Source organism: Protopterus annectens, chromosome 7.part0 (genome assembly GCF_019279795.1).
Source record: "Protopterus annectens isolate FY-2018-M chromosome 7.part0, PAN1.0, whole genome shotgun sequence".
In the NCBI taxonomy this organism is placed as follows: Eukaryota; Metazoa; Chordata; order Ceratodontiformes; family Protopteridae; genus Protopterus; species Protopterus annectens.
The window spans coordinates 1,073,949,901-1,073,966,464 of NC_056739.1; the positions used below are offsets into that span (position 1 = coordinate 1,073,949,901).

General features: G+C 35.4%; 1 protein-coding gene across 1 annotated transcript in view; it reads right to left on the reverse strand.

Annotated features, from left to right (window-relative positions):
• Positions 1–677: 677 nt before the first annotated feature.
• LOC122806871 (T-cell-specific guanine nucleotide triphosphate-binding protein 2-like) overlaps positions 678–16,564 on the reverse strand; it is a 29,512-nt gene continuing 13,625 nt past the window's right edge. The window contains exon 2 of the mRNA XM_044077641.1: positions 678–2,118. Coding sequence (XP_043933576.1) covers positions 775–2,112 — 1,338 coding nt within the window. The 5' untranslated portion in view covers positions 2,113–2,118 and the 3' untranslated portion in view covers positions 678–774. The remainder of the gene's footprint in view (positions 2,119–16,564) is intronic.

The following is a 16,564-nucleotide window of genomic DNA, read 5'->3' on the forward strand; positions in this document are numbered from 1 at the left end:
GAGATTTGCAGTGATGGGCTGGCACTGCCATTGGATAGTATGTGGTTGGATTCCTGTGGGTTACCTCAATGGGACAGAGCTGCTACTCTTAATTATTTTAAAGTTATAAATGGCATACTTTTAGAGATGGGAGGTGATCTGCATGTGTTCTCTGTGCATGGAGCACAATAGCTACACAATGAGGTAAGATAGTGTACACTGTCTTACATGTTGCATGATTATGTTTAAGAATCACAACACCTTTTGTGTGCCATTCTGCTGAATACCAAAGTTTGCTCCACAGTACACAGTGAATATGAACAGCACTCAGTTTTAATCTAATGTATGCATGAAGACATGTGCACTGGGAGAAAAATAAAAAATGCATCCTAACTATAGACAGACCACACATAATAAAAAAAATATTATGCACATACAAAAATAAAAATTTGAGTCACGGGTGAAATGACCATAAACTTCAGGCAAAGTCTGTTCCACCACTTCAAGTAACAGATAATGCCATCGTGTCTGTTGTCTGTCTCTCCTATTACAGAAAAGCTCTACTATGAAGAAATTATTATCACCTAGAAAGCCCTGTGCTAAGGTATCGCCACATGAATTGATACAAGTTAGTTTCAAAGAGTAGATACCACCGGTAATAGCATAAGTTGTGTGTTACAGCCTTTATCTAATAGATCTTGAACACCTAAGATTTTATTTTTCTGCACACAGTAGAGAAGAAAAATACCAGCATAATATGTGAAAAGATGTTATATTAGGTTTTGTACTTTAGTTTTACATCAAACTACAAAATGAGCGATGTGGCCTCTTTGTTTCTTCTCTTAAGTTCTCATTAACAAATGCAACTAGCAGAGTCTGTTTCTTGATTTTTTGCAAATTTTCGGAAAGCATAACTTGTAAATTCAGAAAATCATATTTGATCTGGTTGTAGTTTGACACAAGAAAAATGTGTGTAGGGCAAGCTGTAGATCTGTCAAAGCTACTAACATAGTCATTACGAATCCCTTCTAGAACAGAGTCCTCACTTTTCTCTGATGACATTATTTCCAGATCAACTTTAGTTCGCACAAAGCAAAACTTTTTATCCATTTTTTTAATTTCATGGACAATGGTCTCAGTATTCTTACTAAAAGGGCCTCCCGAAACAATAATATAGAAGTCATAGCTTTCTAGATGCACTTTCTTTGAATACTCCTGCCAATTAACACTATCTGTGTCGACTCCTGGCAGGTCCCAGAAAATAATATTTGAGATGAGGGGGTACTCATAAGGAGTTACGTCTGTTGTAGGTGTACCCTTATCTATACCTTCCATATTCAAAAGGGCACTAATTAGAGAGGTTTTTCCAGCTGTAGTCTCACCGGTCACAGCGATGTTCAATATGTGTTCTTCCAGATTCAGAATATCATACTTTCTAATCTCTCTTAACTTTTCAAACAGTACTTTTTGTAAATGGTCATAATCATAATTTTCCCATTCAAAGCTTGACAACAGAAAAACCTGAGGCTGTGACATTCCAGCACTCTGTAAATTAGATACACAGTCAGCTCTAATCTGCTCAAGAATTTCTTTTTGATTTGCATTCTTGCGTCTCTTTTGGAGACTATACATATCAAGATCTATTTTAGTTCTTACAAAATAAAAGGGTTTCCTCATTCGTTCAATCTCCTGTGCAAGTTTTGCATCATTTTCCCTGAAGCGACAACTTGAGACAATAAGAAAGAAATCATAGCACTCAAAGTTCATATCTTTTAGGTAATCCTGTGCTATAAAATTTGGGGTACCCACACCTGGGAGATCCCAGAACACAACATTGGGGAAGTGAAAATGTGGGTAGGGAGTTGGCACCAAGGTTGTTTCTGTAACTCCTGTTGGGGCTGCTAATGCTTCTTCCCCATCATCAACAAGAAGGCCTCTCATTGCATTTATAAGAGTTGACTTTCCTGTTCCTGTTTCCCCAGTCACTGCAACATTGAAGATTGTGTCTTTAAGAGCTTTCTGTTTCTGCTCAATCAGCATATCTATTTGCTCAAGATCTCCACTCTTATAGGCTTTCTGCAGTTCTTTTTGTTGTTCACTAGTGAAGTACTTCTCAAGCTTCGACTCTGCCATCTTATCCTACAAAGACAAAAAAAGAGCATTGAAAATTCTGCAATGTAACCTGAATTTGTTTGAGATTTATCACTCTTGATTTTAATTCTTCATTTTCTTTGGAAATATCTATGTAGTGGAATTCAGTGTTGTGGGGATGAAAATGTACATTGTTTTTTTCTGGAAGAACTCTTTTGACACTACCTTAACTGGATTTCATGAACCACAATACAGTTCTCAAAAATGCTCAATAATAATAACCATAAAACATGAATAAAAACATAGCACTCTGAACTCTGTGCTATTCAGTACTTTATTAAATGGCATAGCGCTTTCGTTCCTTAATAAACCGGAACTTCATCAGAGCAAAATAACATTACTTCTCTTCCTCAAATAATGTTTCATAATGCTCCAATAATTAATCAATTTATGTTAAATACATAAAAATAATAATGAACACTGTTGAAACCTAATATTAAATGTTAAAATTATAACCATTAAATATAACTATAATCATAAATGCTCAATGTAAAAATCTATACAATACTACATTAATTCATTTAAACCTTATCAGCCCGAGACTAAAATACTGTGGAGAGATAGTTTATCATTAATTCTTGGGGACTGTCAATATAGTTCCTGAGTCTCCACATGGTTTTCCCAAGTCCATAAAAAATACATTTTTTAAAATGCTGACACCTATGTGCACATACACTCAAAGAATTTATATTATCCCTTTTCTTTATTGCATAGAAATGCTGATAAATTGTGTATTTCAAGGAGTGTATAGTTTTACCAATATAAAAAGCCGGGCATGATACACAGGTGGCTACATATAGTCTGTATACACTTTTCAAAAACTGCTGAGTTACTTGAATGGGTGTTCAGTCAAGCAGACCTCACTCAGTTAGGAAATAATGTGAATTGGCAGCAGGGATTGGTGGTAACTGTGCAAGTACATGAAGGGCAAGGTGAGTAATGCAATAAAGTCCAATAAAAAAGTACACAAAGAAGAGATAATGCATGCACCTACAATAAGTTAAAGATGGGCAATCAGTGAAAAAGAAAATGCATACAAAATGATGAGAGATGAAAAAGGATGATGACGAGACGGTGACCTACTATAACATCAAACAAAAATCTGAAAAGCTCATCCGACAGGTGAAACGAGGTGATTTGTTGGGATGAAATGTCCAAAGGAAATGGTTCATTCACATGGGGGGTATAAGGCAGTCTCAGTAGTGCACTATGGTGCCATTATACTGTGGCAGATCATGCACAAATATTCTTAATCTTTGCCTTTATAAATGAGTACTGTGCAGAGGCCAGGGACAAGCATGGGAAGGTAGAGCAGGTACACAGCAAAACACATAGTGATACGGGCAAGTGAAGAACCAAGAAGTCAGGAAGGAGCTCAGGTGGAAGGCATAAGAATGAAATGTCCAGATTTGACAGCTTCCTCTCCAGGTACTAAAAATAATCCTGCTGTTTGTCACCTCAGGGTAAGAATCACTTAACTTTATTGGTCACTCACGTTCAGTTTTATTGCTAAATTTAAATTATATTTCACAAGTCTTGTTATAGTTAAGCATTAAGCATAATACTTTTACTTATCTGTATGTAGCATGTTGTATGTAAACTTGCTCTACACACACTTGATCTTGGCCAAAAAGTGAGTAGCGATCTTTATATATTTTTTGCTGTTATAAATTTGCTCTCTTAGTCAGAGAGATATATGCTTTGCTGTGTTGTACATATGCTCTTTTTCTGCAATAAAAATGCTATTACTGTTAAGTATATACATAGGTACTTTTATTGTACAAGTTCTCACCTTATTGCCTTGGTAACGTCAAAATGGCTTCAACAGCAGCAGCCTACTTAGCCAAGAAAGCAAAAAAGGAAGCAATAAAGAAAGAAAGAAAGAAAGAAAGAAAGAATCACAGAAAGAGCTGTACAATTTTTAGAGACTGGAATGGTATTACAGGACTTCAGTAAGTACAGTGATATCAATTGCATTGTACAATGGTGGCTCTATCAAATAGCTGCACAGTTTCATAAATGTTAGTCTTATGTCTTTTCAGTGAAAGGTCATAGTAAACATTTTATAAGGCTACAAAGTTCCTGAATTGAATGCTATTTTTCTTACAGTTGACAAAGTGTATAGCTTTAATAAAACTTGATTCTTTTTCCTTCAGCTTGATCCAGTTCTGTTCATAAGAAGGCCAATCACTCACCATTTTTTAATCCATCTTCTATTTAATCCTACAAAACAAGTACAAGTCATGAATATGAGAAAGTTTTTTTTTTTTATGTAACCTGTGCGGATATTAGATATTGTTATCTGTGCTAGCATGACTGGCTGAAGTTCTGTAAATAATTGTAAATTATCCTAAGACTAGCTATAATTTTGGAAATAAGTTTACGTCTCTTGATTATCACTCTGACTTATGCAAGATGTTTGAATGTCAAGCAGTGTTTTTTTTTGGCTAACCAAATGAGAATTGTGAATGTATGTTATGCCACAGTCAGCTGACCTAGATGTGATGTTGCTGTTTGCCAGGGCTGGGAGAATAGATTCTTCACTGCAGCTGTTTCTTTACTTTTCAAAGTCTGATATGAGATAGTAGAATTTTCATAGCAGCTTCCTGTTACTTTAAAAAAATTCTGCTATAAAAGCAGGTTCTGAGTCAGTTGTTCAGTTTTCTTCCAGAGCTGTTCAGCAGTAGTAGTCCAGTTGTCTCCAGAGTAGTAGTTCCAGTCGCTCAGGACAGACAACAGCCTGGAGTGTGGACATAATTCCTCATCTTGCCTTACAGAAGTAATAGTATAATCTTACCTTGCTGAGTTATTTAGATTAGATAGGGACAGTTACTCTTCAGATAGTCAGGGAACTACAGCTAGTTAGAGGTTTTCTAAAATCAATGTGAGATCTATCCTACAGTATTATTTTCGTATTTCCTGTGTATGAAACTCTAGAAAACCTCTTCCAATGTACAATAAAATCAATGTGAGATCTATCCCACAGTATTATTTTCGTATTTCCTGTGTGTGAAACTCTATTGTACATTGGAAGCAGTTATTCAGTATTTACATGTTTTAAATTCTTGTATGTATTATTAAATTTTACTATCTCTTGTTGTGGCTGTTTATTTAATGAATAGTTTTAGTAACTTAAAATGTTTATGCTTATTGTAATAACACCAGAGCTGCTCTAAAAAAACGAATACTTGGGATATGTGTTGCCATTTGTTTCAGTATCTACTTTACCCAATATAACTGAACACCCCTTTTAGGGTATTGTGGTATTTGACTGGTGGCAGCCATTACCTTGTAATTTGGGCAAAGAAACACAGCAGGTAAATCTGTGTCAGTCTTTCCCAAGAGAGTGTATATGTGAATATCAAACATTTAAAAATGAGTGTGTTAGAACTGGGACACAGTGCTCTCCAGTGGTTAGTGTGGAGACTCATTTGGGGACCTGGAGTGATATATATACATATAGTCCAGTTACATGTTTTTAACCTGTTCCTGGTGTATTCTTAGTGGAAATTGTGTTTTTCTATCCCAGCTTTTAGTGACACTTCTTTACCAGAGACAGTGGTGACAACTGAGACTCCTTAGTTACTGTCCATGGTAAATAGGGCTCATCACACAACCTATCTGGGATTTTACAAACTGAGGCAAGAGTTGCCAAAGCACTTGCCACAACTATATTATAGGCCATGACAAGACAATCTTCTTCCATTATACTGACCCTCTCAAGCAGATGGCCAATCAAAGTGGAGAGAAATGCCCCAGTCTATGTCCTTACTTTATGATGTGTGACCAGCTCCACAAGAGAAGGTGATAAAACTGGGAGAACAAGTTTGTAGTGGACCAGAAATTGGTTTACCTAATAGATGGGTTCCACCACTAAATCCCTGGTTTCAAGGCCAAGCTGAAATGTTATGCCCAATGATTTATGGGTAGCAGCATAAACAATCTGAGTGAAGCTGAAGCTCTCTAAAAGACAAAAAGCTCTTTGGTGAGTTGAACGGTCTTGTTGTTGACCCAAACATAAATATCTCTGATGAATGACCTTGTAAAGGCATTAATTAGGTTGAGGTGGAAATCAGAAAACTCTTGAAGAAACACCCCAAAGTGGCCTGGTGGCCAATAAATTATGCCCAGACATACTCTGACGAGTTAAATATGCTAGTGTTAACTAGGACCAAATCCAAAGCTGGATAAAAGAAATGACCAATAAAATGAATAAAACCAATCGGTCATCTACAGCAATATTAATCAAGTGCAGTTCACTGACTCAGAAAAACCAGAGCAAAATAGTGGTCACCCAATCAAAAAAAAAAAAAAACAAACAACACATCAATAAATAATTATCTAAAAAAAACACCACTACCTATGAAAGTTCATTATCTTTAAAAACAAACAATTCAATCAACTTAGGTGTTAAAGCACATAAAATATCACCAGAATATCATATAAAATTATATATAATGCAGCAATAGCAGACTAAAAAAATATAAGTTTTAATGACCAGCAGAATAAGCAGTGACAACTACCTGAAGCTGCCTCCAGGGCCAGTGAAAAGTGTTAACACCATCGCTAATTTAAGACTGCCTGACTAAACTAATTGAAGGAAAAGAATTTGCACCATCAGGTTAACTTATAAGAAAATGTAACAAAGTAAAATGCAACAAAACTCCGGGCCAAGGCAAAAGTACAAAGCTGATAAAAATAATTAAAAACAATGCCAAGACCCAAGTAGGCAGAAACACAAAAACTTTAATAAAACAAAACAAAAGGTACGCGCTTTCACGGTTCAAGCCCGCTTCTTCAGAAAACAACACAGTACAAAATCTTAGAATTTAAAAAAGACCACAGATCCAATCAAAAAGCAGTATTCATTAAGATCAATTAATTATTAACATTAACTCTTAAAAAAGCAGCACTTACTAGTGTTTAAATGGACATGTATACAAAAAAAGGTTTTAAAGAAACAGCTTCATTTACACCAGATGCTTTATCTGCCTGGACATAGAAAATCCATTTTTGTTCACATGCTTCTGTTTTTATTCTGATGTTACCCCCTCTCAAATTTTCATCTATCATCTCCAAAACAAAGAACTTAAATTTGTGTTCTGGACCAAATGCAAGTATGTGCTTGGCTAAGGCACTAGTCTCCTTATTATTCCTGATATCACGAACATGTTCTTGCATCTGCTCTCTGAGCATGCGGTTAGTTTTACCTATGTAATAAACTCCACACGTTCTACAGAAACTATAATAAACAAGATTTTTAGATGAACAATCTGCATAAAAGGAGAAATCTATGTGGTAATTTAAATGTGGCTGTATGAAGCAAGTGCCCGAATATAAATAATTATATGCACTGCAATGTATACAAGCTTACATACCACATCGGGAAATAATGTTCTTAGATGTCTGGTTATGTTTCTTATAACATAAACTTTTATGGATTTATTATTTTTAAAAGAAAATTCCGGTCTATCAGTACTAAAACCCCCAAGTTCATCATTCGTATGCAAAATATTCCAGTTCTTTTTAATTATTTTACATACTGCACTTATATCATTGGAAAAAGTTAAGGGAAATCTGGTACTGTTCTTAGTTGGTACTGTCAATACTCCAATATTACTTATTGTTCTTTTGGAGTAGCATTGTCTCCCTGACCCTTCCCTCTCTAGCATAATAGATTTAATACAAGAGTTAATCTCTTTTTCTTTATAGCCTTTCTTCATAAAATCTGATTTCAAGTTGTTAAATGCTACTTGTAGTTGTTCATCATCATCATATAATCTCATAAGTCTAAGACACTGTGATTTAGGTACACTCCTCAAAATATGTCAACGATGCATACTGTTTCAGTGGAAGTACGCATTCATCTTAGTTTCCTTTTTATGTATACTGGCTTTTAATGTACCTGTTTCTTACTTATAAATGTTGACATCCAGAAATTCCATGCTGTGCTGAGAATATTTGATGGAAAACTTAGAAAAGAAGTAGTACTGTGCAGGAATTCTATAAAATGTAATAAAGATTCCTCACTGCCTTTCCATAAAATAATAATATCAACAAAACGTTTATGCCAGTGTACACAAGAAAAAAGTCATTATCAGTCAATACTTTTTCCATCTCCCATTGGGCTAATGCTAGGTTGGCGTAGCTTGTCGCACATGCTGTGCCCATCGCTATGCCAACCTTTTGGCGACAGAATTTGTTTCCATATCTCCAAGAGATTACATACAAGGTGGATCTTATAATTTCAGTAAACATGCTGATTATTTAGTAACATTCTCCATCCCCCAGTCATTTGGTATGACTTTAAAAAAAGAAACTATATCCATTGTGACAAAATAAAAATCAATACTGCTATCCAGAGGTTCTATAACTTCAAAAAGATCTTGAAGAAAAGTCTTAGTATCGTTTAACACTGTGTTGATGTTGTCCATTACTGTATGCAATCTTTTCTCTACAAAAATGGATAGAGTCTCAGTGACCCACCCCCTACTGGAAACCATAGGACGCATGGGTGGGTTCAAATGATCTTTATGTATCTTGGGGAGCCCATATATTACGAGGATTGTAGGATGTTCTATACAAAAATATTTAAATAAATCCTAGTTAATGACATGTGACATTAAAAAGTCAAAATACAGGAACTATACTTTCTCAATAATAGCCTGCACTACTTGTACGATTCACAGTAATGAAAGTTTCTCTATCTTGCAACAGATCTTCCATTCTTTTTACATACATGTCTTTATCTAAGATAACTATTCCTCCTCCTTTATCGGCTGGACGAATCTCTATTGAGTTAACTTCCAATGCCGGATGTTCAGCAGAAGTTATAAAAAAATGGTTTGTTTTTCCTATTAAAAAACTCTCTTATTTCTCTTTCACAGATATTTGTAAAAGCTTTAACACTGGAATGCATTTTTGGAATGAAAACACTTGGTTTTCTAAAGTAATTAACATCATAACGACCATCTTATTTAAACATTGCTAAAATACTAACATTTCTAGCAAACAGTTTCAAATTTAATAAAACATCAGTAAAATCTTATTTATTTTATTTATTTAAGTTTGATGACCGGGGATGTCCAATGGGCCAAGAAGAGCCCATTTTCAGTGGAGGCCCGGGGAGAAAAGCTCCACAATAATTGCAGGTTACATTTCACAAGTTACAAAAAGACGTAGTTCATGCAGCTAATTAAACATTTACAGATAACCTCCATGATATTCACAATGTTACAAAAATGAAAAGATATAATTCAATACAGAAATTTCAACATTTACATAAAGTGAATATTTTTGTTATAATCTCAATTATAGGTTTAACATTTCAAAATATATAGCTACTAGCCATTAGTAGGGTAGGAAAATAATATTATGCATGGAGAGGGTAATAGTATATTTGAGACTGGAGAGTATAGTACAATAGATATTAGAGAGAAAAATTAGTGTTTAGTAGGGAAGGGATTTATTTGGGTGGGATGAAATAATAGAAGAGGTAGTTTGATCTAGATCTGACCTTTTAGAGGGTACATAAGAGAGAGTCTTTTGTTCAAAAGAGAAGTTTGTGCTTCAGTAAGAGTAAAGGAAGAAATGTTCACAAATTATTTGCGAGTTGCTCCGTGTGTTCCTCTGTCCTCTCCAGTTTGTATATGCCGTATTCTCCCTTTCCGTCCATGGCTCCCTGACCTGGCTCCTCTCCTCCTTGTATTTATAGGAAGTGGTTCCAGTGAAGGAAAATGGGGTTGTGTAGAAAAAAATAGAAGCTCCATTTCTCATATGTCCAACTCTCTCCATCGCCATTGTGGAGGCTGAAGTAATCTGATTGACAGTGGTAGCTGGAGGCAGGACTTCCTCTGAGGAAGTTGTATGAATGGCTGGTCTCTCCGTTTCTATGGTTACAGGTGCTGCTTCCTGAATTTCATTAACCATGGTGGAGACATGTTGTTCTTCCAACTGTATTTCATTACTTAAATCGGTCTACTTGTGCTGTCAATGTAGTCAGATGTGAATTCCCTTCTGATCTAGACCATGAAACGACAGCACCTTTACTAAAATCTGTTAAGTCTCTTTGCAGTTTTCTTTTCTTAGTGGCATGAAGTTTTTTCTCATATGCAGCAACATTCTCTAATAAATTGTCCATAGTATACAGGATAACTTCATTCCCATATGATAACAGTATATATTTATGTAAATGTGTTATCTCATCTTTCAGAGCGATTTCTTTTGGATGAAAAATCAATTAGTAATTTCATATACTCATTGCTGAGACACTACTCCAAAAGAACAATAAATACTATTGGAGCACTGACAGTACTAAGAACAGTACCAGATTTCCCTTAACTTTCTCTAATGATATAAGTGCAGTATGTGAAATAATTAAAAAGAACTGGAATATTTTGCATGGGAATGATGAACTTAGGGATTTTATTACTGACAGACCACAATTTTCTTTTAAAAATAATAAATTCCTGAAAAGACAGTTATGTAATAAGAAACATAACCAGACATCTAAGAACATTATTTCCCATAGATGTGGTATGTATGCTTGTAGTCATGGCAGTGCATGCAATTATTTATATTCATGCACTTGCTTCATACAGCCACATTTAAATTACCACATATAATTCTCCTTTTATGCAGATTGTTCACCTAAAAATCTTGTTTATTATAGTTTCTGTAGTACATGTGGAGTTTATTACATAGGTAAAACTAACCGCATGCTCAGGGAGCGGATAGAAGAACATGTTTGTGATATCAGGAATAATAAAGAGAGTAGTGCCTTAGCCAAGCACATACTTGTATTTGGTCCAGAACACAAATTTAAGTTCTTTGTTTTGGAGATGATAGATGAAAGTTGGAGGGGGGGGGGGTATCATCAGAATAAAAACAGAAGCATGTGAACAAAAATGGATTCTCTATTTCCAGGCAGATAAAGCACCTGGTATAAATGAAGCTGTTTCTTTAAAATCTTTTTTGTATACATGTCCATTTAAACACTAGTAAGTGTTGCTTTTTTAAGAGTTAATTTTAATAATTAATTGATCGTAATGAATACTGCTTTTTGACTGGAAGTTGTCTTTTTTAAATTCTAAGATTTTGTACTCTGTTGTCTGAAGAAGCGGGCTTGAACCTTGAAAGTGCATACCTTTTGTTTTGTTTTATTAACGTTTTTGTGCTTCTGCCTACTTGGGTCTTGGCATTGTTTTTAATTATTTTTAGCTTATAATAGGAATCAACAAGTGCATTGCAAAAATCCCATGGTCCGTATAAATCCACAGTGATGACCAGTCTACAGCAGATTAATATGGCTACTTGCTCTTCAGTATTCCAGCACTGAAATGATCAAATGTGTCAGACGAATAATGACCATAACAAAATTCAAATACTGATATGCATGCAGCTGTGACTTAAAACAAACACTTATAAAAATCCTAGGAGCAGTTCCTTTAGTTCAAAAACAAAATTCAGCAGTAATCAACAAATTATCAGAGTGAAAAAGTCTTTAGTACCCTAATTTGGCAAAGTCAACAAAATTTCACAGTTTTAGTACGTCAAAGGTCTGAAAAAATTAAAACATAAAAAAAAATGCAACTCTCATGCCAATGCAGACCAGTAGGGGACAGGCAAAAGCAAATGAAGCAATACACATTGTAATAACAGAACCCCCCCCCCCCAAGGATTACAGCATGAAATTCAAAGACTGGAACCTGAAGAAAAAGCAAAAGCCACAGTTCAAATTATGCTAACACACTGTCAGTCTTTCTGGGGTCCAACAAAATTGAGTTAAAATCTAGCACCTTCGCTGACATAAAAGACAAACTCATGAAGACTGTTAAGTTGTAGAACAGCGGGCATTCCACAGGACACTAGATAGTTATATAGCCCAGTGTCTGAAATATCAATTGTCTATTCCACAAAATACATTGGAAAATCTAACATCAGTAGCCAGCAGTCAGTCTAAAGAGTGTCAGCAGTCAAAAGATTATCATCCAACAAACAGATGAATGTGTATAGCGTTGTCGCCTCTCAGCAAGAGACTCTTTGTTTTGATTCTCTGCTAGGCAGCCTTATGTCCAGAGTCAGCAATTTTCCTCCCACATGTTTATGTTGGTCTGGGTGATTTGGTGTCCTCACATATTCCATACAGTAGCTGGACTGGACACACTAAATTCACCATAGATATGTATGTGTGTGTGTGTGTGTGTGTGTGTGTGTGTGTGTGTGTGTGTGTGTCATGGCCGATGAACAGTGGCAGGGTTAGCTACCCTGTGGTGTGAACACTGGATCAGATAATGGCCACTGGATGTCACACCCTGATCCCATGTGTAAAAATGGGAAAAATGAGTTGTGGATGGATGTGGTTATGAGTCTTTGAGCAATAAAATGTGATAACAGTAAAATAACTTAAAAGCATTAATCTAAAGACAAGGCTCTCGGCATAGTCATTACAATAACAAAACGTTGGCTCTCTATTGTCTGTCAGTCAGCCTCAATGATGAATTACAAATTATACCAACCCCACCCTACAATTCCCACATTATGTCAACTCCACACAAACTCTTTTAGTAAAACTGGAATATTTAACTTGCAATAAAACTCTTCTAGTATAATGCAATATTGATTTTAAAATACAATTTTAATGTTAAAAGATTGATTTTAAAAAACGTTCTTACTAGAACGCGAGCTTGAGTCCTACAACTGCTACATTGTAACTATAACAATGACACCACAATCCAGCACCCAAGCTATGTAAGTAATAATGCCCAATGGGTGGGCGTTATCAAGAAATTAATGCATGCCCGGGCTGTTGTAAGGTCCAGCACTACATGCTATATTGTTTTCTGTTTTTTTTTTTTTTATTATTATATACTGTTTTATATTTTGATCTAATGTAGTTTTCCCACCTAATGTTTAAAACTTTTTGTAGCATATGCAATTGTTGTTGGAGGAAGAATTTTATATACAAAATATAAGTTATGTAAGTATTTAACAATGTCTACACATACACACCCACACATGAACACGTTGCATTTTTTTTTTATTGTTTACTTTTTTTAATTTTATGCTTGCTAACTCAAAGCCCAACCACTATTCAAACAACATCATCATCATCGTCATTATCAATCAATAGTTTCCTGATCATTCTGAGGATCCCCAGATATTCCTAGGCAAGCAGCAAGATGCAATCCCTTCAGTGTGTTCTGAGTCTGCTCCGGATCATCGTCCAAGTGGGTCTTGTCAGACTGAAGATGACATCATCAAGTGACCAGTAAACAGAGAGCTTTGTCCTGTGACTCAGTTCTTGCTTTAGCAATACCGTCCAATAAATGACCTACAGTACTGCTTTCACATACTCGGACACTGGTCAGTCTTGAAACCCCCTCAACCCTCACGCATGAATAAGACCTCAAAATACTACACTCTCACCTCAAGTGTTAAGTACTACTTGCAGGGAGCAATCTATACTTTCAGATATGATACAGTTTATCCTTTACATAAAACACTCCTTAACTTAACAAATGGCACATTTTTATCCACTATACGGAAACCACGAGGCCTATATCTGTGGTATCAGACTACTTAAAGTGAAAACTCACTTGTCTTTTTCTCCTAACCAGAGTGTTTGTACACACTGACATTAAACAAAAAAAAATCATCCAGTCCTGCTCTATGCATTAATAGCAGGTTTGTCACTTGTAGTTAAGTCCAGCCACTATTAGCAGTATTAGCCAAGTACTATAATCTACTTATGTTCTCAGTACGTTGATCAAGGCCAGTTTGATGAATTAATAAAACAAATACCACGTGTAATTATTTATTCACTTGTAAAGCATTTCCTCAAGGCAGGATTCAAAGACTTTTTTTTTTTTAGCAAAAATTGATGCTTTGAAACTAGTCTCCTTGTTAGATAACTTCTTTCAAAATACAAGGTAGAACAGTGTTTTCCTGTAAAAGTTTGTTCTTATTGTTCCTTCTTAACTTATGTGATAAACTCATGAATCTAAGGGGAAATGTCAGTCCACTTTCTGTTTTAAAAATACTCTGTCATGCTCCAAAGATGTGCACCAGGTCAACTGGGCACACTAAATTGGCTTGTACTTGTACACATCAAATGCAGAGGAAGATACAACACAACAACCTATCGCAAATACAACGTTCAGCAGAGAACAATGCTTTTACTAAATCTGTCTCACGGATGGAAGATTTGATGAACCACACTTCAACAAAGCTTATAACTACCAATTTACTCCACTGCTAAGAAATGTACTAAATATAGGGTGGAATATCTAAATATAGGGTGGGATTCAGAAAAAACACGTGCTTAACCACTAAAGGAAGTTGCAATTAACAGCAAGGCAAAATGGCTGGCAGTGATGCAAAAATGTAGAAACTACACACAAACAGTTTATAACTCAGCACAGATTGTCTGCACTTCGGTGCCACAGGAAAACATAATGAGCGATTCAGAAAGAGAGGCATTCAGTTCTAAGCTGCAGACCAAGATTTTTGGTTGACAGGAAAGCTTTTCTGCACCTAATATGTGGCAAACTGCAGTTGCTACTTTCTGCTGCCACAGCTCACTGCAGGTGCAGAATATGGCTTGTTCTTTGCAATTAGTAAATATAATTTATCCAGCCATATGATGAGTCTCTCAGTGACCTGAAGAGAGGCATTCAGTTCTAAGCTGCAGACCAAGATTTTTGGTTGACAGGAAAGCTTTTCTGCACCTAATATGTGGCAAACTGCAGTTGCTACTTTCTGCTGCCACAGCTCACTGCAGGTGCAGAATATGGCTTGTTCTTTGCAATTAGTAAATATAATTTATCCAGCCATATGATGAGTCTCTCAGTGACCTGAACATGGGCACTCATTGCCTGACGTTGAGTCCAAAGTCAGGCTGCTAGTTAACAGTTGGGTAGCTTAGCATAGCCTGTTACACTGTTTAATTATTCATGAAGGCTCTGCTTGGAGCCCTCTTTGTGAACTGCAGCTTGTGTTTCAGTCAGCAGTTTGAAGCTCTACATGGGCCTTTAACAGGCTCTAATAGCTTTATAGGTGTTTACTAAGCTAACGACCAGCAGGGGCTTTTTAAACCTAGGCATGCATCCCAAATTTCTGACAAGTTATGATACCTTTGATAAGTGTGTATGTAGAAAACTGCAAGGAACCACCACGATGAAAAAATGATAATTTATTTTAACAAAAAGAACAAGCGCTTTCACGCACCACCATGGCGCGCTTCATCAGGTTACATTCATAAGTTAAAATTCAGTCCTTAAATACAAAAAAGCATTCCCAATTATTCAATCATGAACATCAATTAAGACAATCAATTGATTCATTTTTAAAAAGATAGCACCAAAATGTAGCGGCAAGTTTTTTGAATAGATATAGCCACTAAAGCATACGTAACTTTGTTTGTGCATACAAAAATGCTGACAAAGAAAAGGAAAACCATTCCAAATGCATAGGCAAGTTTCATATTTAGACCTATATGGCTTAGCTTAAATATTAACAGTAATTCCATATCATAGCTTAATATATAAAAGTCCACCTATTTCACATCATTATAAATTAATACAACGGAATATAAAACAGCAATAGACAAACATAAAAATATACAAGGATATATAGAGGTGCATAAAATATATAATTAAAAAACTATCTGAATACGGATTTATATATTAGACTATTAATATATTATGCACATTCATACGCATATTGTCCAACTAACTATGTGAAATCAATTGGACAAATATATAAATATCAGTCCATCACATTAATAGTAAATCCAATATATACATATAAAAATAATGATAAATCAAATACTTATAAGATACTATATATTTGTTAACTTTATCAATTCATATTTTAAGATAAAGTAAATACTTGAATGTATAAAATAAAATAAAACAAACTGAAACAAAACTAAACCATAATCCTGCATAAGACATAGCATAGAAATGAAATAAGAGAGGGAACTGAATGAAAAAATTCATCCATTCCCTAATAGGGCCGGTCGAATACTAACTGCTGAATTCAAACCAGGTTCAGCATGAGATCTAAAACTTAGTATACACCTCAATTCATAGAGTTCAAGGGTATCCATTGTATTCCCCTCTCTTTTATTCTTATGCACAATCTGAATAACCCTAAATTTAAAGGCATGCTGGGGGAACTGCTGACAATGCTTAGCCAACGCATTGGTAATATTTCCCTTTCTCATGTCATACACATGATTGTATATGCGATCCTTAAGCCTTCTTGAGGTCATGCCCACATAATATGCATCACATGAATCACAAGTGGCTAAATATATGATGTTATTTGTATTACATGTGGCATAAAATGCAGGCTTAAAGGTTGTGTTTATGCCCGGAACTTCAAATATTTGAGTCTTCGATATAAATTTACACATGCTACATTTTGTACA